Source organism: Zootoca vivipara, chromosome Z (assembly GCF_963506605.1).
Source record: "Zootoca vivipara chromosome Z, rZooViv1.1, whole genome shotgun sequence".
NCBI classification, from domain to species: domain Eukaryota; kingdom Metazoa; phylum Chordata; class Lepidosauria; order Squamata; family Lacertidae; genus Zootoca; species Zootoca vivipara.
The window spans coordinates 1,194,481-1,217,916 of record NC_083294.1 but is presented as its reverse complement, the minus strand read 5'-3'; the positions used below and the strand labels follow the sequence as shown (position 1 = coordinate 1,217,916).

Below are 23,436 nucleotides of genomic sequence, written 5' to 3'. Positions count from 1 at the left end.
AAAAGAAGAAGAAGAAGAAGAAGAAGAAGAAGAAGAAGAAGAAGAAGAAGAAGAAGAAGAAGAAGAAGAAGAAGAAGAAGAAGAAGAAGAAGAAGAAGAAGAAAAGAAGAAGAAGAAGAAGAAGAAGATGATGATGATGATGATTTAGGGCAGACAAAAGTCGTCCTTCACACAGCACACAGTAAAACTACGGAACTCCTTCCTGCAGGAGGCAGTAGCGTTGAAAGAAGATTGCCTTGGCCTCCTCCATGAATTTGTCCAATCAATGGCTCCTAGCCTTGATGGCTCAGCTCGTCCTTCACAGTTTGAGACAGAAATGCTTCTGAATCCCAATGGATGGAAACTATGGGAGGGAAGAGTTGCTCTTGCGCTTGGGTTTTGCTTACGGGGTTCCCATTGGAGAATCTGGTTGGCCACTGTGAGAACGGGATGCTGCGCTAGATGGGCCATGGGCCTCATCCAGCAGGGTTCCCCTCCTGCTCAAAAGTGAACCGTGATCCAGAGCACCAATTCTGTATTTCATTTATTTTAAAAACTGTACAGTGGTACCTCGGTTTATGAACACAATTGGTTCCGGAAGTCTGTTCATAAACTGAAGCGTTCATAAACTGAAGCGAACTTTCCCATTGAAAGTAATGGAAAGTGGATTAATCCATTCCAGACGGGTCCGCGGAGTACTTAAACTGAAGCGTTCATAAACTGAAGCATGGGTGTAATTGGTTCCGGAAGTCTGTTCATAAACTGAAGCGTTCATAACTGAAGCGAACTTTCCCATTGCAAGTAATGGAAAATGAATTAATCCGTTCCAGATGGGTCCGCGGCGTTCGTAAACCGAAAATTCATAAACCGAGGTGTTCATAAACCGAGGTTCCACTGTATCTCATTTTCCTTCAAGGAGCTCAAGAAGACACACAGGGTCTCTTTCTCCCCATGCTGTTTTTACAACAGACAATTTCCCTTTTCCACCTCATCCCCCCCCTCCCCATCCCTGCCCCTCAGCTTCAGGGGTAGACGGTCTCTGAATATGGACTTTCCGCTTAACTATCCTGGCTCCTCCCCCTCACTGGATTGAGCCTCTCTGGCTAATTGGTCATCCTGTGGCAGTGATGCATCCTGTGGCACTGATGTTCTGTATGGGGGGTGGGGATGTCTAGTACCTCCGGGTGAAAGGTGAGTGATATATTCAAATATAATAATTAATAAACAGTTCTGAATCTTCTATGTGTACATTTCAGTGAACAACACTGAATTCAAGCAATCTAGGAAAAACAGGCTCTACTCCACGCATACTCTTTCAGAAACCAACATCGCTCTGTTCCAGGGGTCCCCAGACTTACCAGGCTTTGGGCCGGAGGGCAGGGGAGTGCGCGCCCGTGCGCATGCGCACACACACTTATTGGCGCGGTGGTGCGCTTCCAGGTCGGAAAAATAGCCGGAAATCGTTTGTGCGCATGCATATGGGCCTCCCCCCTGACCCGGAAGTGCACCGGAAATGACCTCTTCTGGGTCGGGAGAGGCCCATAGGCATGCACACAAACGATTTTCGGTGATTTTTTCCGATCTAGAAGTGCGCCGCCGTGCTGCGCGCCGTAAGAGCGGGCGGTGGCAGCAGGCGGCGGGGGTCGTCGCGGGTTGGATTTGGAGGCCGATTGGGCCGCATCTGGCCCGCAGACCGTAGTTTGGGGAGCCTGCTCTGTTCTATAGATCTCCCTTCACCCTCTACCGCTTCCCCCGAAATTAAAACACACACACACACACACACACTTTCAGCCTTTCCTCACAGGCAAACACAATGTAGGGTGGGGGGTGGCACCTAAAGTGCCCCCCTTGGTGACCCCTCTGGCAGGTTTCCTCCCTACCTGTCAGCTCCTGGAAGGAGGCATAGGGCTTCATGCCAAACCTCTTCCGGTACTCGTTGAAGGGCTGGAGGCGCAGCAGCCGAGATTCCTCAATGACTCCGATGGCCACTTTAAGAAGCTGCTGGTGGATGTTCGGTACCCCGCCAATCTGGAAAGCAGAGGCCAATGGAGAGGCTTGGTTAGCAGGAGGGGAGGGGCCAAACCACCTAGGAAGGAGCAGAGTCTGCAGATTTCCCACCCACCCTTGAGAAGTTCCCACTAGCATGCAGTCATAAGTAACAGTGGTGAAGACTTGTTGGGCTGGTTGGGGGTCAGATCTAGCCTGCAGACCATCCATTGGGAGGGCAGGAGTCAAAGTCCAAAGCCCACTTCTGCCACCAAAGTGGCTTCCACAGCCGCAGGACTGAGGCTCTGCTTTTCCACAGTCAGCAGGAAGGGTACTGTAATTAAAATGGTGGTTTGGGGCAGTTCTTAATATAGACCAGGGGTCCCCAAACTAAGGCCCGGGGGCCGGATGCGGCCCAATCGCCTTCTAAATCTGGCCCGCGGACAGTCCGGGAATCAGCATGTTTTTACATGAATAGAGTGTGTCCTGTTATTTAAAATGCATCTCTGGGTTATTTGTGGGACATAGGAATTCATTCATATTTTTTTCCAAAATATAGTCTGGCCCCCCACAAGGTCTGAGGGACAGTGGACCAGCCCCCTGCTGAAAAAGTTTGCTGACCCCTGATATAGACCCATTAGGTCTCTCCCTGGGACCATGACCCTTCTGTGATGTATGTAAGTCTCCTTCAGTTAAGGGTCCCCTGCAATGTTAATAAGTTCTTTCATTGCAGGCCCTGCCATGTCCCTTCTTTCTAGTCAACAAGGCTGAGGGATTTGTGGTGAATTGCCCCTTGATTAGTCAGTTTCTGTTCCCCATTAGTGGCTTTAATTACCATTGTTTGTTTACTTTTCACCTCTTCTTTCTTTATGGAGCTGTAATTTTACTTCTCTTAAGGTGCAGCTGATCACAAATCCCTCAGCTGCACTGAACAGGAAACAATAAAATAGCCTGTGAGCAGGAAAACTGAATGAGCAGTGCAGTAACCCTTGGAGGGAGCGAAAGAAAGAGGTGACAAATCATGACTGCAAAAAACAACAACAAAGAAAGACAACAGCAAATTCTCCGTTCAAACCGTTATCCTGACACTCTGCAACAGTGGTTCCCAACTGGGTGCTATCACCCCCTGGGGAAGGCTTACCTAGTGGGATGCTAAGAGGCAAGGGTGCACTGGAGGTGTTTACTTACCATTGGCCAGGTTACACCTTCCTAAAACAAAACGCCTTCCTCACTTTATATTTAAAGTTTTATTGCTCCTCTCATTGTCAAATCTGTTTCCTTTGTTCATGTGTGTAATTACTGGCAACAGCTATTTATTTTCTGATAAATTGGTAAGCATGAATTTGCGGTAGGTGAAGTGTGTGTGTGTGTGTGTGTGAATGATTCCTGCTAAGTGACTTTAAACCAGGTATTGGGAAACTGGTATCACTTCATCAAGCCCACATTGTCACATTGAGAATTTACTGAACAGTGAAATAGTTACTAAAGGTGGTATCTAAGACTCTTGCTAAGCTGATATCACCGGATCAAGTTCATCAGGTCTGTTGACTTACGGTAATTACATTAAACAGTTTTAATTCAATTTTCCACAAATGTGTGCATAATTATCACTGTTTGAATTTTATTGTGCTGGTATCTTCCACAGTGGGTCATGTAAACCGCTCTTCTGAATAATGCTTTTTATAGGGTAGGGGGACACTGGGGTGAGTTTGCAAAACCAGGGGGCAGTGGCCCAGAAAAGCTGGGGAACCACTGATCTATTAGAACTAAAAACTGACAGTTCCCAGCTGGCATGATATGGCTACTTGAGGTGTGTCAGTTCCCTAGGTTTGCTCGCTTGCCCATCCTGGTGAACCAAGAACCATCCTGCTCCTGAAGATTGGCTTGGCCCTTTGGGATGGGCGTGGCCAATGCACCCACCTGCCCAGCTTGCTGCCTGGAGAAGGCATCTACAAGGGCCTCCACTCCATAGTCCATCAGCATAGTGGTGTTGTAGACAAACTGGTTGTAGCTGTACTCTTGATCCTGGATCTTGAAGGTATCTGGCATCAGTGGATGCCAATGGTAGAGCTGGTTGAATTCCACTGCAATGCGGTTCCGGTACTGGAACTGGACTCCAAAGAGGAGTTCTGGGTCAAACTTCAGCTGTAGGAAATAGCCACTCAGGTGCTGGACATAGTCCTCAATGACAATCTTGATGGTCTCACCTGGGAAGAGCAGAGGGAGGGAGTCATGGCGTGGGGATGCAGGAAACTGACCTTGTGATCTAAGAACATGAGAGGCCATTGGATCAGGCCAAAGGGGCCCCATCTAGCCCAGCATCCTGTCTTTCCAGTGGCCACCAGATGCCCAATGGGAACCCAGCAAGCAGGATTCAAGCACAGGAGCCCTCTTCCTTCCTGTGGTTTCCAGCTTCTGGTTTTCAGGAGCATTGCTACTCCTAACAGCAGAGGCACAGCACAAACCATCATAGCTAGAAGAGATGGATAGCCCTCTCCTCCATGAATTTGTCTATCCCTCTTTAAAAGCGATCTAGGTCTGTGGCTATCGCTGCCTCCTGTGGTTCTATTGTTTAACTATATGGTACATGAAGGAGGACTTTGTCTGTCCTGAATCTTCCAACACTCACCTTCACGACATGTCCCAGAGTTCTAGTGCTATGCATTCCATCTGGCCAAAAGGCTGGGTATGAATAACTATATTATTATTATTATTATTATGGAGGGGGGAAGAGACTTTTCTCTCTCCACTTTCTCCATGCTAGGCATAACATTGAATACTTCTATTATGTCACTCACCTTCTCTCTCTAAACTAAAAAGCCGCCAAACATCTCACCTTGCCAATCCTACCTATAAGGGCTTGGCAGTCCATTCCACAACATACAAACATCAATCTGCAAGGTGGTATTATCACGCTGGACTTCTGAGCTCCAAACAGGTCAAGAATCCAGGGAATGTGATGCTTATGTGCTTTTTAAAATACTAGTGGTAAAACAGCCAGCTTCACAAATTTCACCTCTCTTGTTCCTTTGGAGGTGGACTCGCCTTCACTGGAGATTTTTCAACAGAGGTTGGGTGGCCCCTCTTTCAGGGATTCTTTAGCTGAGATTCCTGAATTGCAGGGGGTTGGACTATATGATCTGTGGGGGGGGGTATCTTTCCAATGCTACCATTTTACAAGTCTATGATTTTCAAATGCAAATAGTTTCCTCATTAATTGATGGAGAATGGATGAGTGGGTGTGGGTGTGGGGGGAGAAAATAACATTGGTTGGTTGGAACACCCCACTGCCCTCCCCCCTCACACACCAATAAGGATGAGCCTTGCGGTCTGGAACAGCTGCTCATCATCCCAGGTGGGGTGATTCTGCTTGAGTAGGTCACAGACGCGGTTGTGCTCGCGGAGCCAAATGGTGGCGTACATCATGAGTCCCGGGAGGAGCCCAAACACCTCCTGGCCCACAGCCAGCTGCTTTTCCGCAGGGATGTGCTTTGGGTAGATCATGTGCACGGGGGCATCCAGTACCGTCGGGGGATAAATTTCCCCTTTCACCACCTAGGGAGGTGAGAGAGGAAGGGTGCGCATCAGGGGTGCATCTCAAACACCTCGCAGGCCCAAGCTATCTGAAATACCATGTCCTCCCATACGAACCTGCCCTTCTCTTGGTCCCACCACCCTCATGTACATGCTTCATGATCTGCCCAGGAAATATTTATTCTGAAGGGGATTATAGACATTCTAAAACCAGACAAATAAAACACAGGTTTTTTCCTCCTAGGGCATCGGCCAGAGTACCCCACCTGGGATGATGAGCAGGCCAGACTCTTTGCCCATCTAGCCCAGTATTGACTATTTTGATTGGCAGCAGCTGTCTAGGGTCATCATGTTTTGCTCCCCCAAGGCAGGAGGACTGTTTATCCACTGTTATACCTGGTATTTCAACTTCCCATCTCGGAAGAGCCTCAGTTCATGTTGGCGTTCCAAGTTGTCTCCATATAAATGTCCGAGATCCACCTGCAGAAAAGGTCCAGGTGGTTACAGTTCATGAAACTGTAGAGGTTGCTTTGTATTTAGACATTTTGGAAGCATGTAAGTAGATCAGAAGAGCCCTGAAGCCGGATCAGGCTAGTGGCTCATCTAATCCAGCATCTTCTTCTCACAGTGGCCAACCAGAAATTTGTGGGAAGCACAAGAGCCCTCTCTCCTCCCGTGGTTTCCAGCAACTGGTATTCAAAGCATCGCTGTCTCCAACTGCAGATATAGAAGAACCTGTTTCTAACTGCTCACATTTATAAACTTTTTAAACATATATTTTATATTCTGCACAAACTGCTTAGAGACGTTATTGCTTACCTGGTACCCAAATTCAGGTAAGAGAAAATAAAGAATGTAAAGCATTGGTGTACAATAAAACAATATAAAAATTAACCTGTGTAATTTATTTCTTCCCTGCCCGTCCTGCTCCTCCCCCTGGCCAAAACAAATTTGTACTGATGGGGAGTGGATTAATTGCCCTTCCCTTGTATTTCTCTGCTCTTGAGAACAGGGAACAGCTGGCTTTTCCAAAAGGACTGCCAGACCTTCAATATTATTTATCTAATGTATTCATATTCTTGGAAGCGAGTGATGTGGGTTTGGGAGGTGAGTCTGGATGTTGCCACGAGTCCCTTCCAATTCTTGGGGTCCTGTACCCAGGGAGCATTAGATTCAAAGAGAGGATCCTACTGTTGAACTAGCCAGACAAGTTTCTCTGTAGGACGATGGCCTTGGCTGGCCACTTAAGTGTCTTCATCCGCATCCCAAAAGGATGGGCTCCATTGCAAGAGCTACAACTATGGGATGAGGGCCTCCAGGCTGATGGGTGGGCCTTTCCTCTCCCTCCTCACCTGGATGCTAGGTAGGAGAACAAGAGACAGGGTGGTGTGTGTGAGCTGAGCTGAAAAAAGCAGGCTGGAAGCTGGAGACCCAGAGACACGCTTGCTCTGTGCTGGATCCAAAGACCCATTGGGAAGTTAAAGCTGTGAGCCTCTCCATCTTACGCTCAGGTTGTATAGATGTGTAAATAAAACTACATATCCTAAAGACACCGCAATCTCCGATGTCCTTCATCCCTAGGAAACTGAACCTGGCTAAGCACCTGGAACCCCTGGGGTCTCCCACTACTTGGAGATTAGGGTGGCATTTAACCTACCTTTCAGGATGTGCACACTTGCAAGGTGGCTTACCAAACCACAAGTACTGTATACATGCTTCCATTTGACGTATGGTTTGTTTTGTCACCCAATGCCAAGAGAAACTAATGCTTCACCTGCTGTTTTATGCTCCTTTCTGTATCCACTGGAATCCTATTTGTCCTCATGGGTGATGCATTTTAGGATGGAGCCCAAGCATTGCCCACAAAAGCCCCGTGCTAAAGCAACCCTCACTGAACTCTGCATAGCTCTTTTAAATGCGAAGCCACCCTTGAGCTTCTAGGGTTCGAGGCAGCTGCAGAAGTGGGCACTCCAGTTGGCCCTAGAAAGAGCTCTGTATTTTCTCCATTCCACCATGTTTTCTTCCACCCCTTCATCAAGGCTGCAATGTGTGGGACTTCATTTGTGCCCGATCCAGAAGCTGCAGTTAGTGCAGATGGCTGCAGCACGGTTGCTAATACCTGTGCTCAGAGACGTGCAGTGGTTGCCCGTTTGCTACTGGCCCAACTCCTTGGTGTTCCTGTTGGTATACAAAGCCCTGAACAACCTGGGACCAGCTTATCTACGTGATCCCCTTACCTCACATGTGCCCACTCAACTACTTTGATTGGCAGAGCTAGCAGTGTTACAGGGGCGACGTAATACCCGTCCCACTTTCGTAAAAACTTGATCCTTTAGTGTGGCAGCCACTACACTTTGGAACAACTTCCTGCCTCTTGAGGAGCCTTCATTGTACTTTTCGCGGTTCCTTCTAAAAGTATCCTTGTTTAGACAAGCCTACCCAGTTGAGATAATTCCAAACTGTTTTAGTGTTTTAAGTTTTATATGTTTTAAAGTACTGTTATAATTTTGTCTTGATTTTGTTTGTTTGTCTTATCTTTTTGCAAGCCATTTTGAGGTTCTTTAAAAAAGAAGAAAGAAATCAAGCGGTGTATATCAATGTTGTACTGTGGGGGGGGGAACAACCTTTGAGGGTCACTCCATGCCCTTATTTCTGCAGCAGGGGACCCGGGATGAGGCTTTGAAGGCCCCCCAGGATTTAGCATGCTAGGGCTCTCCTCACCCCATGGCCCAGAGCCCTGGTGAAGCCATGGCCCATCTTCCCAGACGTCTTGAAGAACTGGTGAGTGAAGTGTTGGGCAAAGAACGCAAACATCAAGTTTGTCCCCTGGGGGTCCGGATGGAATTTCTTGCGCAGGAGAAACTCTTCAGCTACCAGTTGTGCATCAGGGAGCTGCGACGGCCCTGCAAGGGAGGAACGAAAAACCAAATCCAAGGTTGCCCCTCTGGCGTGTGGCTATGAGTTCCTCTCTCCTGTCCCTTCATTTCTTTAATAGAATTATAGAACAGTTGAGTTGGAATGGACCCCAATGGCCATTTAATCCGGCTAAAGCTGCAAGAGCCCCTGTAGCCAAGGCAGGGGGCTCAGGTGTGCCCTGATAGGAAACAGCACCCGTTTAAGAAACAGGCCATAAAATCAGACCCACAAGTAGGTACTTGGGAGATCCACCAACTTTAGCCGAGCTAGTTGTCAAATTGTTGGAGTGCAGAGTTAAAGGCCCCTTTCCTTTGTTTTCTGAAGCCACTTGGTTCCACTTCAATCACAAATGTTTAAGGAAAAAGTCACAAGGGCCTTTCCTTCTGACAACGGGTGGTCACTTTGGTTGATAAGTATTCTCACAAGCTTTCTTCAATATCCTCAAAAGAAAAGGCGCTCAGAATGATATGAAGGCCATGTTCACACAGTACATTTAAAGCACTATGACACCACTTTAAACAGTTGCGGCTTCGCACAAAGGCTTATGGGAACTGTAATTTGTTAAGGGTGGTGAAGGTTGTTAGGAGATTCCCTGTTTTCCTCACAGAAGTACTACTATTCCCAGAACTTTTGAAGAAGAGGGATTGATTATTAAGCCACTCTGGGAATTGTAGCTCTGCAAGAGAGGTACGGTAATAACTTTTCTCTATCCATTTTCTTGCATAGTTTTGTAAGAGAGCCAGGATGGTATAGGGGTTAGTGTATTGGACTACAAACTGGGAGACCAGGATTCAAATCCCCACTCAGCTATGAAGTTCACTGGGTGTGACCTTGGGCTAGTCACAGTCTCTCAACCTGGCCTACCTCACAGGGCTGTTGTCGGGATTAAATTAGGAGAGGGAGAACCATGTAAGCCAGCTTGAGTGCCTTGGAGCAAAAGGTGAGACACAAATGCAACAAATACATTTTATAAACTTATTCTATCATGTTGCCTCTTAGTCACCTTTTGTCTAAACTAAAAACCCCAAACACTGCAACCTTTCATTGCAGAAGAGTCACAGTGCCCCCCTTGATCATTTGGGCTGCCCTTTTCTGAATCTCACCCAACCCTGCAACATCCTTTTTTGAGGTAGGGCGACTCAAAAGTTCTGAGGGTGTCTGTTCTACTACTGTTCTACTGTTCTACTCAGATAGTAGAACAGACACTCTCAGAACTTTTGAGTGAGAAAACCTCCTCCACAACAGGCAGTGACCTCTCCTGCGACGGAAATATTCAGGCAGCATGGATGCTGCAGTTGTAATATCCTGCCTTGCAGACAGATTAATAGAATTGTAGAGTTGGAAGGGACCCAAAGGGTCATCTAGTCCAACCCCTTGCAATGCGGAAATCACAATTAATGTGCCCCTGACAGATGACCAGCCAAGCTCTGTTCAAAAAGTCCACAATCTCCCAAGAGAGTCTGTTTCACTGTTGAGCGGCTCTTACTGTGAGAAAGTCCTTCCTGATGTTGAGTCGGAATTTCCTTTATTGTAACTTGAAGCCGTTGGTTCGAGAGAGGCAGAAAACAAGCTTGCTCCCTCTTCCATGTGACAGCCCTTAAGGTATTTGAAGATTCTTATCCTATTTCCTTTCAGTCTCCTCTTCTCCAGGCTAAACATATCCAATTCCTTCAACCATTCCTCATAAGGCTTGGTTTGTAGGTCTTGCTTGCACTGTGCGTTGGGTTAGACACGACACTTGAAGGAGCCCCTTCCAAACTCTACAATTCTGTGCCTGTTATTGAACCTATCACTGATGAGACAAATAAATAAACAAGCCCTTGCCCTGAGCTGTGTCACCTCCCTAATAACTCAGCCCTCCCTGCCAGCCCACACCTAGATGCTATCAACAGGAACTCTCACACCGACACCACTTTCATCTCTCAGAAAAGTTAAGCCATGTGATACAGCTATGAAGGCAGGAATGGACTTGATACGGAGCAGATTGTGCTGCCGCTGTCTGAAGAGAGAAGTTCAGCTGGGGTGCGGTGGAGGCCCTGCTGAGCTGCACCTACCTTTTGTTCCCATTGGCGTGGGGCAGTCGATGGGCACAGGTGGGAGCACTCTAGTGAAATAGCTGACATTGGCGTAGGACTCCCAGCTGATGTAGCCGTGGGCGGAATTGTACGTGGGTGGACTCGGGATGAGATTGGCTCGGACTGCAGAGAGAGAGAGAGAGCAAAATAAACCTCAACGGAACACTGGCCAACTGACACCCTTCTCCACAAACCTTGCTCTTGGATAAGCTTTACCTCGCCCGGGCCGGTTCACTCCAGCGGAGATCCCTCTGTGACCCGGGTTGTGTGCGATTTTCAGTATCTGCGCAGACACGATTTACTGTGCCGCACTGCACCAGCTTAGCGCAGTGTGTGGGGACTCGCCAAGCGGGCGGCTCAGTTCGGGGGCGGCTCGGGGGCCAGTTAAACGGCCCCCATGGGCCGACCCCTTCTATTGGGAATCTTCCATTCGCTGCCTGTGCTGTAGAGCATGAGAGTCTCCAGATCCCCGCGGTAAACTGGCAAGCTGGATCTATTCACAAGAGCCCTCTCCCTTCCTGCGGTTTCCGGCAAATGACATTCGGAATGATTGCTGCCTCCAAATGTGGAGGCAGAGCAAAGCCATTGTGGAGCCATCACTGCCTCCTGTGGGAATGATTCAGTCCAATGGATTTTGCCCTAATTAGTGGGAAAATCTAGCTGACCTGCTGGAAGCATCAACAGGATATGGATCCTTCTTACCAAGATCTCGGGATTCCTGGGATAATTCCCTAGCCCCCTTGTGCATTAATGCTCAAAAGCTCACTTTTTGGGGGTAAGAGTTGTTGTTTTTTGTTGTTGTTTTTTGTTTGGTGGTCATAGAGTCTGCCCCCCCTCCAATCACCCTAAGTCCCGCTTTCAATCTACAGTGGAACCTCGGTTTACGAACACAATTGGTTCCAGAAGTCTGTTCATAAACCGAAGTGTTCATAAACCGAAGTGAACTTTCCCATTGAAAGTAATGGGAAGTTGATTAATCTGTTCTAGACGAGGAAAAACACCCCCTAAAGCAGCAGCGCCTTCGCTCCAATGCCTTCGCGGAGGCCGGGGAGCGTTTCCGCGACTGGGCTGCAGCCGCGAAAGCGCTCCCCGGCCTCTGGGAGGCATCGGAGCGAAGGCCCGGCCTCCCTGAAGGCATCGGACGCTCAGTAGGCCTCGGGCACCTCGGTTTACTAACTTCCGGGTTAGGATAGTTCGTAAACCGAAAATTCGTAAACCGAGGTTCCACTGTACTGCTCTTGACTTACCTGTCAGCACCAAACGCATCAAAGTGTCCCGGATGAAAGTGTTGTTGACAATGGTCCAGAACCACTGGAAGTGAGTCAGGATGAAATGATAGAAGGCTGGGCTCGGCCTCAGGGCATCACGCAACCGTGTCCAGAACTCCGCTGGGAAAGAAGAAAACACAAATATTGTATAATCATAGAGTTGGGAGGGAACTAAAGGGTCATTCAGTCCAACCGTCTGCAATTCAGGAATCACAGCTAAAAAAAAAATATCTCTGCTCATCCAGAACCCTGTTGTTCCCACAGCCTCCATCCAGATGTGGTCAGAAAGCAGGCAGACACAGCAGGCAGGCAACCCCCTCCTCCTCTGTTGCTTGGCCCCAGCACCTGGTAGACTGCCACTAGACTTGGAGGCTTCCTTCTTAGGTATCAAATGGGAAAGTATCTGCTTTTCATGCATAGTGTCCTGAGTTCAGTCCCCAATGACTTCTCCAGGTAGGGCTGGGAATTTCCTCCTATGAAACCCTGGACAGCTTGTCAGTGTCCAGCTAAGCTGGATGGACCGGAGGTCTGACTCAGTATAATGCTGCTCCCTTTGTTTCTATCAGAATGTCGTCAGGTACTAAGGCTCAGACCCTCCCTGCCTGCAGACTGTCTCGCCAGAGTGGTGCATGCTCTAGTTATCTCCTGCTTGGACTACTGCAATGCGCTCTACGTGGGGCTACCTTTGAAGGTGACCCGGAAACTGCAATTAATCCAGAATGCGGCAGCTAGACTGGTGACTGGGAGCAGCCACCAAGACCACATAACACCGGTCTTGAAAGACCTGCATTGGCTCCCAGTACATTTCCGAGCACAATTCAAAGTGTTGGTGCTGACCTTTAAAGCCCTAAAAGGCCTCGGTCCAGTATACCTGAAGGAGCGTCTCCACCTCCATCATTCTGCCCGGACACTGAGGTCCAGCACCGAAGGCCTTCTGGCAGTTCCCTCACTGCAAGAAGCAAAGGTACAGGGAACCAGGCAGAGGGCCTTCTTGGTGATGGCGCCTGCCTTGTGGAACGTCCTCCCACCAGATGTCAAGGAAATAAACAACTATCTGACTTCTAGAAGACATCCGAAGGCAGCCCTGTTCAGGGAGGCTTTTAATGTTTAATAAATTATTGCATTTTAATATGCTGTTGGAAGTCGCCCAGAGTGGCTGGGGAAACCCAGGCAGATGGGCGGGGTATAAATAATAATAATATATTATTATTATTATTATTATTATTATTATTATTATTATTATTATTATTATTATAGGAGCCATGCTGGAAAATGCCAAAGCTCAGCCCACCTAGTCCAGCATCCAGTTTTCCTTGACAGCCAATTATCTCTGGGGAGCCTAATGAACAGAAGCCCTGAAGCAACGGGCCTCACTGACAACTGGTGTTTGCAGGTAGATTGCCTCTGAACATGGAGGTTCCCCCCCTCTATCCATAATAACTAATAGCTATCAACAGACAACTCCAAAATTGCCTTACTCTATATGTGCCCACTCAATTGCTTCGGTCAGCATAAGTGGCACTGTTACAGATACCACATAATAGCCAGTGTGTGTGTGTGTGTGTGTGAGAGAGAGAGAGAGAGAGAGAGAGAGAGAGAGAGAGAGAGAGAGAGAGAGAGAGAGAGCTGAACTAAAAAAGAAGGCTGGGAGCTGGAGACACAGAGACCCACTTGCTTTGTGCTGGATCTAAGCAAGATATGCTGGGATAAGCCCCTCTGTAAGCCCCTCCTTCCTATGCTCAGGCTGTCTATGGGTGTAAATAAATCACAGACCCTGAAGACCCCACAGTCTCCAGTGACCTCAGTTCCAAGGAAACCAAAGCTTGGGTGAGCTCCTGGAAACCCTGGCGGCTCTCGTCACTCAGAGACTCAGGTGGCGTGTAACGGTAGAAGAGCGGCAACAAGAAGGTTCTCCATGATAAGCAGCTTTCCCCACCTTTTCTGGACCCCTCGCCCTCTGGAATCTGCTTATTTATCCACCCTTACACCATTGCCCATGTTGTAGAAAGGCCAGGGGGATACTCACGCAGAGAACAGTTTGTGCCAAAGTAGCCGGTCCGGGTGCAATCACATTCGTAGCCCTCTGTGCCAACCCGGACACACACGCCCTTGTGTTGGCATGGGAAAAAGCAGCATGGATTCACTGTGGGGGGCAGGGGAGGGGAAAAGAGAAAACAAATGATTGTCACTTTTTATTTATTAAAAATGCTCTTCATAAAAAGATCATAACAGCTTGCAAACAATTGCACCCAAAAATCATGCAGCAAAAACTACATTGGGGGGGGGGATGAATGAATTCCTATGCCCCACAAACAATCCAGAGATGCATTTTAAAGAAAAGGACATATTCTACTCATGTAAAAACACGCTGGTTCCTGGACCGTCCGTAGGCCGGATTTAGAAAGTGATTGGGCCAGATCCGGCCCCCAGGCCTTAGTTTGCCTACCCACGGGCTAGATTGAAAGTATCTGGCATAAATATACACTTATTTTCATGTATATCCTGGGGACATGTGGCACACAACATATATACTATATAGAGCAGGGGTCGGCAAGGCTCACTGGACATGGGCTGGATCACTCCCATAGAGATCCTCCTTGGGCCAGACTGGCTCAGTGCGATGCCAGAAATCGCTTTTGTGCATGCCCAGACACCGATTTTTGGCATCTGGGCATGCGCAGAAGTGATTTTGGGCACCACAGACATGTGCAGACGAAATTTCTGGTGTCTGGGCGTGTGCAGAAGCAATTTCCGGAGCCGCAGAAGAGAGTCCCCACGCCGTGCTGTGCCAGTTTAGCACAGTGCGTGGGGACTTGCCGAGTGGGCGGCTCAGTTCGGGGGCAGCTTGTAGGCTGGTTAAACGGCCTCCGTGGGCCGCTTCCGGCCCATGGGCCGCAGGTTGGCGATCCCTAGTATAGGGAAAGGAAAAGGGGGTGGGGTATGCAATGAGCATTTTCTAGTAACAGCCTTCTCCTTCTCTGTGAATTTGTTCAATCCTCTTTTAAAGGTGTCCAAGTATGTGGCCATTACTATCCGCTGTGGAAGCAAGTGCCATAGTTTTAACTTCCTTTTATTTCTCCTGAATCTTCCTGGTGTTTGTTGACAACTATGATGCTCAGAGTTCTGGCCAGCTTGCGAAAACATATGTGCTGGATTTTAGTTGAGCTCAGGGTCATATCTGAAGTCACCCAGCTTCCGCTGTTTGGCCAGGTGATACATGGCTGTCCTTGGCTGGGCTGGGCTTGGAGAAGGTTGCCTTGCCTTGTAGCAAAGTTAGGCAACTGAAGAAGCAATGGGTTTTCCATCACAAATCAGCCCTCCTGGCAAGAGATCCAGGCCCCAAGCTTTTTTTATAGCCCCATTAAACAGAGTGCTGAGATAAGGAAGCAATCTGGGCTAAACAAACAATGGGGTAGACGTGGCCCAGAGCACAGGAGCAGAAAGCATGGATGATGAAACAGTACCTTCCAGGCAGACCCCACCCCACCGCTGGAGCCAAACTTCTGCTCCACATCCTCTGGAAATGGATCAGAGGCTAGGAGCATAAACTGGGAGGAACCAGCAGCTCCGAGCCTCTGGGTTATCCCAGAACCTATGCATCTAGAAGTTTGAAGAGGAGCAGCTTTCAGTATGGCCAGGCTCCTTGCTCTTCTTGCCTCTGTTACTGCCTCTACTGCCAGACCTTAAGATGGTCATCTCCTTAGGGCAGGAACCTGCCGTTTCAACTGACGTTGCTGCTAACAAAAGAACATTAAAAGAGCTTGCTGGATCAGGCTTATCTAGTCCAGCATCCTGGTATCACACTCACTAACCAGGTGTCCCAGTGGGAGACTAGCAAGCAGGAGTCAAGCACAAGAGCACTCTCCTGCCCACGATTTCCAGCAACTGGGATTCAGGAGCATTGCTGTCTCAAACTGTGGAGGCAGAGCATAGCCCTTGTGGCTAGGAGCCATTGATAGCCCTCTCTTCCTCCATGAATTTGTCCAATCCTCTCTTAGAGCCATCCAAGTTGGTGGCCATCACTGCCTCCTGGGGGAAAGAGCTCCCTGGTTTTTAACTCTGCGGTGCATGAAGAAGGACTTTTTAAAAATCACCATTATTGGCCCCAACAACATCCAACATACCATCTCAGGACTATTTAATTGCTCATCTTCTAACATTGTGTATGCCATCAAATGCCAACAAATGCCCTTCAGCTCTCTATATTGGACAAACAGGCCAAACCCTACGCCAAAGGATCAATGGACATAAATCTGACATCAGGAACCATAAGACAGAGAAACCAGTAGGAGAACACTTCAATCTCCCAGGACATTCTATACAAGATCTCAAAGTAGCTGTCTTATTACAGAAAATTTTCAGAAACAGACTGGAAAGAGAAGTTGCTGAATTGGAACTCATTACCAAGCTTAAAACCATGGAGAGACCTGGTCTGAATAAAGACATCGGATTCTTATCTCATTATACACGATAAAGCTATTTTTAGCCATCTCACCCCTTGCTTTTTCCTGCAAGACCAATTGCAGTCATTAACAGGTTTACCACTCCTATCAGCCAATCACCCATTCCCACCACCCTTCTGAATATTACCCCTCCCCACCCTCTGACTATACACAAGGGTCTGGTGACTTCTGTTTCAGTGTATCTGAAGAAGTGTGCATGCACATGAAAGCTCATACCAATGACAAACTTAGTTGGTCTCTAAGGTGCTACTGGAAGGATTAAAAAAAAAATCCGTCCTGAATCTTCCTACAGTAAGCTTCATTGGATGTCCATGAGTTCCAAGTATTATGCAAGAGGGCGAAAAAGTTCTCTCTATCCACTCTCCATGCCATGTATAAATTTATTGAACTTCTATCGTGCTGCCTCTTACATGCCTTTTTTCTAAACCCAAATGTCCCAAACTCTGCAATTGCTCCAACCGCTGGACCATTTTGCTTGTGCTTTTGCTGCCAATGGAAGTGTGGGTTGGGAGAGCATGGCTGAGGCTGATGAGAATTGTAGCTGCAAGGCACCAGGTTTGGCGTGGGCTAAGATGAATTAAGCCTGAAGGCCACACACACCCCGCAACATGATAGAAAACTCTCCCTGCTGCTTCTCTGCCTCAGAAGCTGTTCCAAGCTCACCTCCTTAACTCTGCCAGTAGACCACTCCAATGTGTGATAGAATGAATGAATAATTCCCCTTGGAGAGATGCTGGAAAACTACTTGCTTCTGGGAAGAGGCTGTTTACTGTGTCTCTGAACAAGTTGCTGCGTTGCAACTCATGCATAGGCACAGATGAGTAAAGCTATTGCAGTCATCAGAGATTAGGGGAATACTGGGATCCGATGATAGCAGATTTCCACACCTTTGGAGACTTTAAGCAAATGAGGCCGCCACTGGCACAATGTAGGGCTTGTGCTTCTCTGGGCCACCTAACCATGCAAAGGAAATTGAGAAGCACACGGGATCTCTTTACAAAAGAAAGGGGCCTGGTGTTGGATTTTCATTGCAAATTGGTCATTGCAAGAGGGTGTGGCAGGAAGGGGAAGAGAAAACGAGGCACTTGGTGAAAGAACCATTTCTACACAGACTCTTTGCTCAGGATAATTTTAAAACCATGCAGCCAAGTTGAGCCAAGAAGCCCAAACTATCTGCATTACAGGTCAGGACAGATGATAACCTCTCAGTTACAGCCAAGAGTCTCTGCCTGTTTTCAATCTGGTCAGAGAACTAGATACAAACTAGGACAGGTATCTTCAGTCACTTCAGACCCCAGACCCACTTTTAACCCAAACACGCAGAAGTCCTAGGTTCAATTCCTGGCATCTCCAGGTAGAGTTGAGAGATGCTTCCTGCCTAAAATCCTCGAGAGTGTAGACAATATTGAGCTAGATGGCCAATGGCCTGACTTCCTACATTTGGGGACCCATTTCTTAATCTTTTACCACATATTTGCATGGTGGTAGCGCTCCCATTGTGACTCACCTTGGGTCAGACTGTGACCCATTACTGAGTCCTGACCGAACAGTTGAAGACCGGTTGTCCCAGAGTGTGCCGGTCAGCAATCACTGTCTGAAGTTGGAGTTCACTCTTTATGAGCAAAGCATGATCTTCACTCAGGCCTAATGAGCACAGCAGCTCATTCCTGATGGCTCTTCCTCCATGAAATCAGTTGTTGAGGCTGAAAGTCACCAGCTCTCCACAGTTGCCCATGCCTCCTCCTCTCCAGGGCTTTCCCCCAAGTTGTGTGCAGCCAACCTCTCTTCTGTCCTCTCCTTTTTATGCATCTTCGGGTTCTGGGAGACAAGTGTGCCTCATCTCTGTCTTTTGACCTCCCTCCTATCCCTCTCCAGCCTCTGCTTCTGGACTTCCCTCTGGCACAGACTCTCCCTGCTCACTAAACCCTGTTACCTCTTCAGCTTCCAACACCTCCTCCTCCCAGTCTTCTCCCTGTGACCACTCATCATCACCCCACCACCAATCCCCAGGCTCTGAACTTTATTTACTTGGGGGTTCCCCAGCTGGTTCCTTCCACCACCCCTCTGTGTTGAACCAAACCAGTGAACTAGAAGTTGCAGTCTGCTCAGAGCAGACCCTCAATTTCAATGGGCCTACTCTGAGCAGGACTGACATTGGCTACTGCCCTAGATACTTGGCACAAAAAGGGGCTCCAGGAAGAGTTTTGTGTCATTAAGAAGTGGGCTTCCAGTAATCTGAATTCATCAGCATGAATCCCATGGGGAGTCTCAGGTAAAAAACTACCTGCTCCTGGAAGAGCCTGCCTGTTGCATCTCTGAACAATTTATGCTCTGAGGCTGAGCCAATGCAGAAGCACATCTCAAGAACTCCCTGGCATAGTTGACAAAAAAAAAATACAAATCAACCTGTGAGATCAAATGATATAGTCCAGCACCCAGATCCTAACTGTGGCCAACTAGAGATTTCTATAAAGCCCCCAGGCAGGCCACAAAGGCAACAGCCCCTCTGCTACTGTTTGGAACCCCCACTTATACATCCCCTAAACATGGGGTGTTTGGTTTTTTTAAAATTACCATGTCCTCATAACCATAAACTTTGTCTGTCCCTAGTTCTTCTTGGTCCCTCATCATGGTCCCACCCAGGCCATCCGCATCAAGAGCCAGGACCTCTGAGCCAACGGAATGATATTAGCACCCACAGCTGCACAGCAGCTGTTGTGGATTGTCTTTTTATTGACATGCCAAAGCCGGTTGCAGCTGTAGTTTGTAAGCTTAAATTAATAGGACGCTGGAGAATGCTGTGTTTATACGAGATGGGGAAGAACTAAACAAACCCAGTAAACGGAGCTGGAGAAGATATTTGCATCTTCAGAGATAATGAGAGGCTAATGTAATAAACAACAGCTGATACCTGAGCTATTGCTAAGTGCTGAAGTGACCCCCCCCCCTGGGGCACAGGCCTGGGCCATGCATAGGGAGGTCCTGGGCTGCCCAGACATTACAAGAGACCCTCCTCTGGGCCTCGCTGATGTGGTCCAAAGGAAAACAGAGCAATAGGTTGGCTGCAAGAGCTGCCGGACAGAGCCGTACCAGATGCCAGCCAACTATCTTAGGGACTCCACTCCGGATTTGTCTCAGGTTTCCTTCTGCTTTGAGAGACGTACTTGATCTATAATTGAATCATAGAATTGTAGAATTTGAAGGGGCTTGAGGGGTCATCTAGTCCTAACCCCCTCTTCTCTTTGGTCTGTGAGTCCCTCCATAGTGGGAGATAGTTGCAGCCGGAGCCTTAGGCTTGCCTAAGGCAAGATCTAGCTGCTATGCTGAGCTGCTGTTCATAAATGGAAGTTATCAAGACTCCTGCTGCTTCCTGTACCCATGGCAAGGTTTCCTCATGCAATGACCATTTCCTCTTGGGACTGATTACACAGAGGCAAGGGAAAGCGGAGTGCACTTAAACACACACACTGGACTTTTAGAAAGCTGGTTTCAAAAAGCTTAAGGAACTTCTGGGCAAGATCCCATTATTAGATATGGAAGTCCATGATGGACGGGAGTTTCTTAAGGGTGAGATGTTTAAGGCACAATTGCAAACAGTTTCAGCGAGAAAGAAAAGTGGGAGTCTCAAAAATGCTGCTCCAGAACCACTGGAGGCCACGGACTCTTCCCTAACATTCAGTCCTTGCTCTGTGGGATCCCAAGCCCTTACTGGCTCCTGTCCCAGTTTCCTGACTGGGTGGAGAGCAGCCTCTCCTGGAGAGGTCAAGCAGAGAGCATTGCAAAGAGAGGGAGAAAGTAATTCCGAGGGGTTTTGTGTTTTTTTGGAAGCACACAAATACTTCTTCTTTTTTACAAGCAAATATCTCTTTTCTCAGTGAGAAACGTGGGTGTTCTTTTGTGGTTTGCATGTCTTCATGGGTACTTGCTGAAAAGCAACTTACCAGTGCATGTGTGAAATATAAAAAGATAAAGATTATGATAATTAATAAATGTTCGTAATTCTGTTCATAATTCTACTGAACTGGAATGGTCCTTCCTACATTCCTCTAACAAATGAGCCTGGTGTTGAGCCTTTCATAGAATCACAGAACTGCAGAGTTGGAAGGGACCTCAAGGGTCATCTAGTCCCACCCCCTGCAATGCAGAAGTCACAGCTAAGGAGTCTGTGACTGGAGGCCAATCCAACCTCTGCTTTAAAACCTTCAATGAAAAGGGGTCCATCAGCCTCAGAGCATAAATCTACCACAGTCAGAATCTCCTTTGAATTCATTGGTTTGTATCCTACCCTCTGGAGCAGCTAGAAAACAAGCTAGTTCCATCTTCCATGTGGCAGCCCTTCAGATATACAGTATATGAAGATGGCTACCCTGTCACCTCTCAGCCTCCTCTTCTCCAGGCTAAACATCCCCAGCTCCCTTTACTGTTCATCATAAGGCCTGCTTTCCAGATCCATTATCATATTGGTTGCCTTCCAGAAGGACTTTTGCTGGGATCCTTTCCCCCAAAGCTTTGTGAATGCTTACACACACACCCTCCTGCCTCAGTCTCTTAATGGTAATGTCCTCTGGAACTCCTGGCTTCGTTCAGCTCTGGTGATGAATTACACTTGGCAACCCCAGGGAATGTGAGGTGGAGATGGAGGGGCATGAGAATACATGCCCTTCCTACCTGAGGCTGTGCATGGACAAGCGTCATGGGACAATAATCACTCCCCTGGCAAGTGCAGACCTGGTGGCGCCCATCCTCTTCCCATGATGCAGCCTCCTGCTTTTGGAAGAGGCACCCACCACTGGAGGAGGAGGAGGAGGAGGAGGAGGAGGAGGAGGAGGAGGAGGAGGAGGAGGAGGAGGAGGAGGAAGGCAGGAGTTACTTCCAGAACACCACAGCTGCAGGATCAGACCAGAGATCCACATGGCCTACAGTAGCCAGCCAGGCATATCCAGGAAGCACAGTCCTTTCCTGCTGCTGTTCCCTAGCAAATGAGGCACACTCTGAAGGCCATGCAGCCACCACGACTGGTAGAAATTCATAGATCCCCCTCCTCCTCTGATCATAGAATTGTAGAGTTGGAAGGGACCCCTAGAGTCATCTAGTCCAACCCTCTGCAATGCAGGAATCTCAGCTTAAGGACCCCTGACAGGTGGCCATCAAACCTCTGCTTAAAAACCTCCAGTGAAGGAGAGTCCTTCCCCTTACAAGGGCATCTGTCCCAGTCTCAAACAGCTTTTATCCTCAGAAAGCTCTTCCTGGTGCTCCTTCTCCTCTATGAATTATGCCACTTTTCATGGCAGTAGATTCCATCAATCAAGTTGGTGCAAGATGAATATGTTTATTATTATTACATTTATATCCTGCCTCTGCTCCTCCAAGGACCTCTTACCCCATGCCTCCATTTCACAATGGAGGTCCCCCAGCGAGTTTCATGACTGAGTGGGGATTTGAACCCTGGTCTCCTCTGTGGGTTAAACCACTCAGCCTAGGGCTTGCTGATCAGAAGGTCAGCGGTTCGAATCCCTGTGGTGGGGTGAGCTCCTGTTGCTCGGTCCCAGCTCCTGCCAACCTAGCAGTTCGAAAGCACATCAAAATGCAAGTAGATAAATAGGAACCACTACAGCGGGAAGGTAAACGGCGTTTCCATGTGCTGCTCTGGTTTGCCAGAAGCGGCTTTGTCATGCTGGCCACATGACCTGGAAACTATACGCCGGCTCCCTCGGCCAATAATGCGAGATGAGCGCGCAACCCCAGAGTCGGTCACGACTGGACCTAATGGTCAGGGGTCCCTTTACCTTTACCTCCCTCATCCTCGTCCAACTCTCTTACCACACCACAATGGCACAATGCTTGTAGCAGTCCTGTCACACACACCCGACCCCCCACATAATAATAATAATAATAATAATAATAATAATAATAATAAATAATAATAATAATTTATACCCCGCCCATCTGGCTGGGTTTCCCCAGCCACTCTGGGCGGCTTACAACAGAAAAATGAAATAAAATAATCTGTTGTTGTTGTTGTTTAGTCGTTTAGTCGTGTCCGACTCTTCGTGACCCCATGGACCATAGCACGGTGTTTAATGGTTAATAATCTATTAAACATTAAAAGCCTCCCTAAACAGGGCTGCCTTAAGATGTCTTCTAAAAATCTGGTAGCTGTTTTTCTCTTTGACATCTGATGGGAGGGCGTTCCACAGGGCAGGTGCCACCACTGAGAAGGCCCTAAAACATAAAAATTAAAAGCAGTGCAGCTACAGCAGAGTGTGCCACACCCTCATACAGACAGACCCACAGAGGCTGATGTCTTTAAAAATACAAGTGACGCTGGGGCTCAACCCTTTCTGATCAATGATACAATGCTAACTGGAACTTGTACTGACGCTGCTCCCTGGGATTCCTCATGCAATTGTCTAATGCTCATGACATCCTTTTGACATCATTAAGGACACATATTGAGTCTTTCCTGTGCTACTCACCTCTAAACAGGAAAACACTTATCTGCGCCGCCCCCCGCTCAAATAAAAAACGACCCAAAAATGATGCCCCCTAAAAACAGACAATCCCAACCAAAGCACCAAATTGTAGAGTTGGAAGGGGCCCAAACCATCATCTAGTCCAACTCCCCCCATTATTTTTAACAATGGAAAACTGGGAGGGTGAAGGGGAACTGGGAGGCGCTAAGGGACTATCGGAGGGTTTCATCCATTGCAGCCAGGGGGAGGGGGGAGGGGGTTACAGACTAGAGTTCTAAGTTATAATGCTTATTGTATAATATATTTGCTAGTCTTCAGGGTGCCACAAAACTCTCTTAATCTCTTTTAAAATGTTGCCGTGACAATCAGTGCAGCATCTCAAAACCAAAGGAAGTGACTATCTCGTTTCAGAATGATTGCTTTGACCCACGTGCTGATGTATGCAGCTTTAGACAACCAAAACGGACAGCAAACTGTGATTGAGGTTTCTTCAGTTGTGTGCAAGACAAGTCCTCCTTCTGGTGAAGCTCAAGAGCAGCTAGGCTCTCAAATAGCAGCAAGAAAGCCTCTCCAGAGTGCAGTACTGTGGCCACAATGGAGTCAGAAAATATCTTCACTTCCAAGGTCACCACTAGAGTAAGAGGCTGCTGCTAAATTTGCACTGTGCTTGTCTGCTCTTATCCTCTCCAAGCCCTCCACATTCCTCCCACACCTCTTCCACAAAGTGGCTCTGGGAGCACAT

The 23,436-nt window shown here is 47.9% G+C and overlaps 1 protein-coding gene across 2 annotated transcripts in view; it reads right to left on the bottom strand.

The window, feature by feature from the left end:
• Positions 1–23,436, bottom strand: part of PTGS1 (prostaglandin-endoperoxide synthase 1) — a 39,717-nt gene that overhangs the window by 1,839 nt on the left and 14,442 nt on the right. For both annotated transcript variants that reach the window (XM_060270638.1, XM_060270639.1), the window contains 8 exons: positions 13,785–13,901; positions 11,738–11,878; positions 10,470–10,613; positions 8,221–8,402; positions 5,896–5,979; positions 5,274–5,520; positions 3,886–4,172; positions 1,860–2,007 (listed from right to left, as the gene is read on the bottom strand). In XM_060270638.1, coding sequence (XP_060126621.1) covers positions 1,860–2,007; positions 3,886–4,172; positions 5,274–5,520; positions 5,896–5,979; positions 8,221–8,402; positions 10,470–10,613; positions 11,738–11,878; positions 13,785–13,901 — 1,350 coding nt within the window. The remainder of the gene's footprint in view (positions 1–1,859; positions 2,008–3,885; positions 4,173–5,273; positions 5,521–5,895; positions 5,980–8,220; positions 8,403–10,469; positions 10,614–11,737; positions 11,879–13,784; positions 13,902–23,436) is intronic.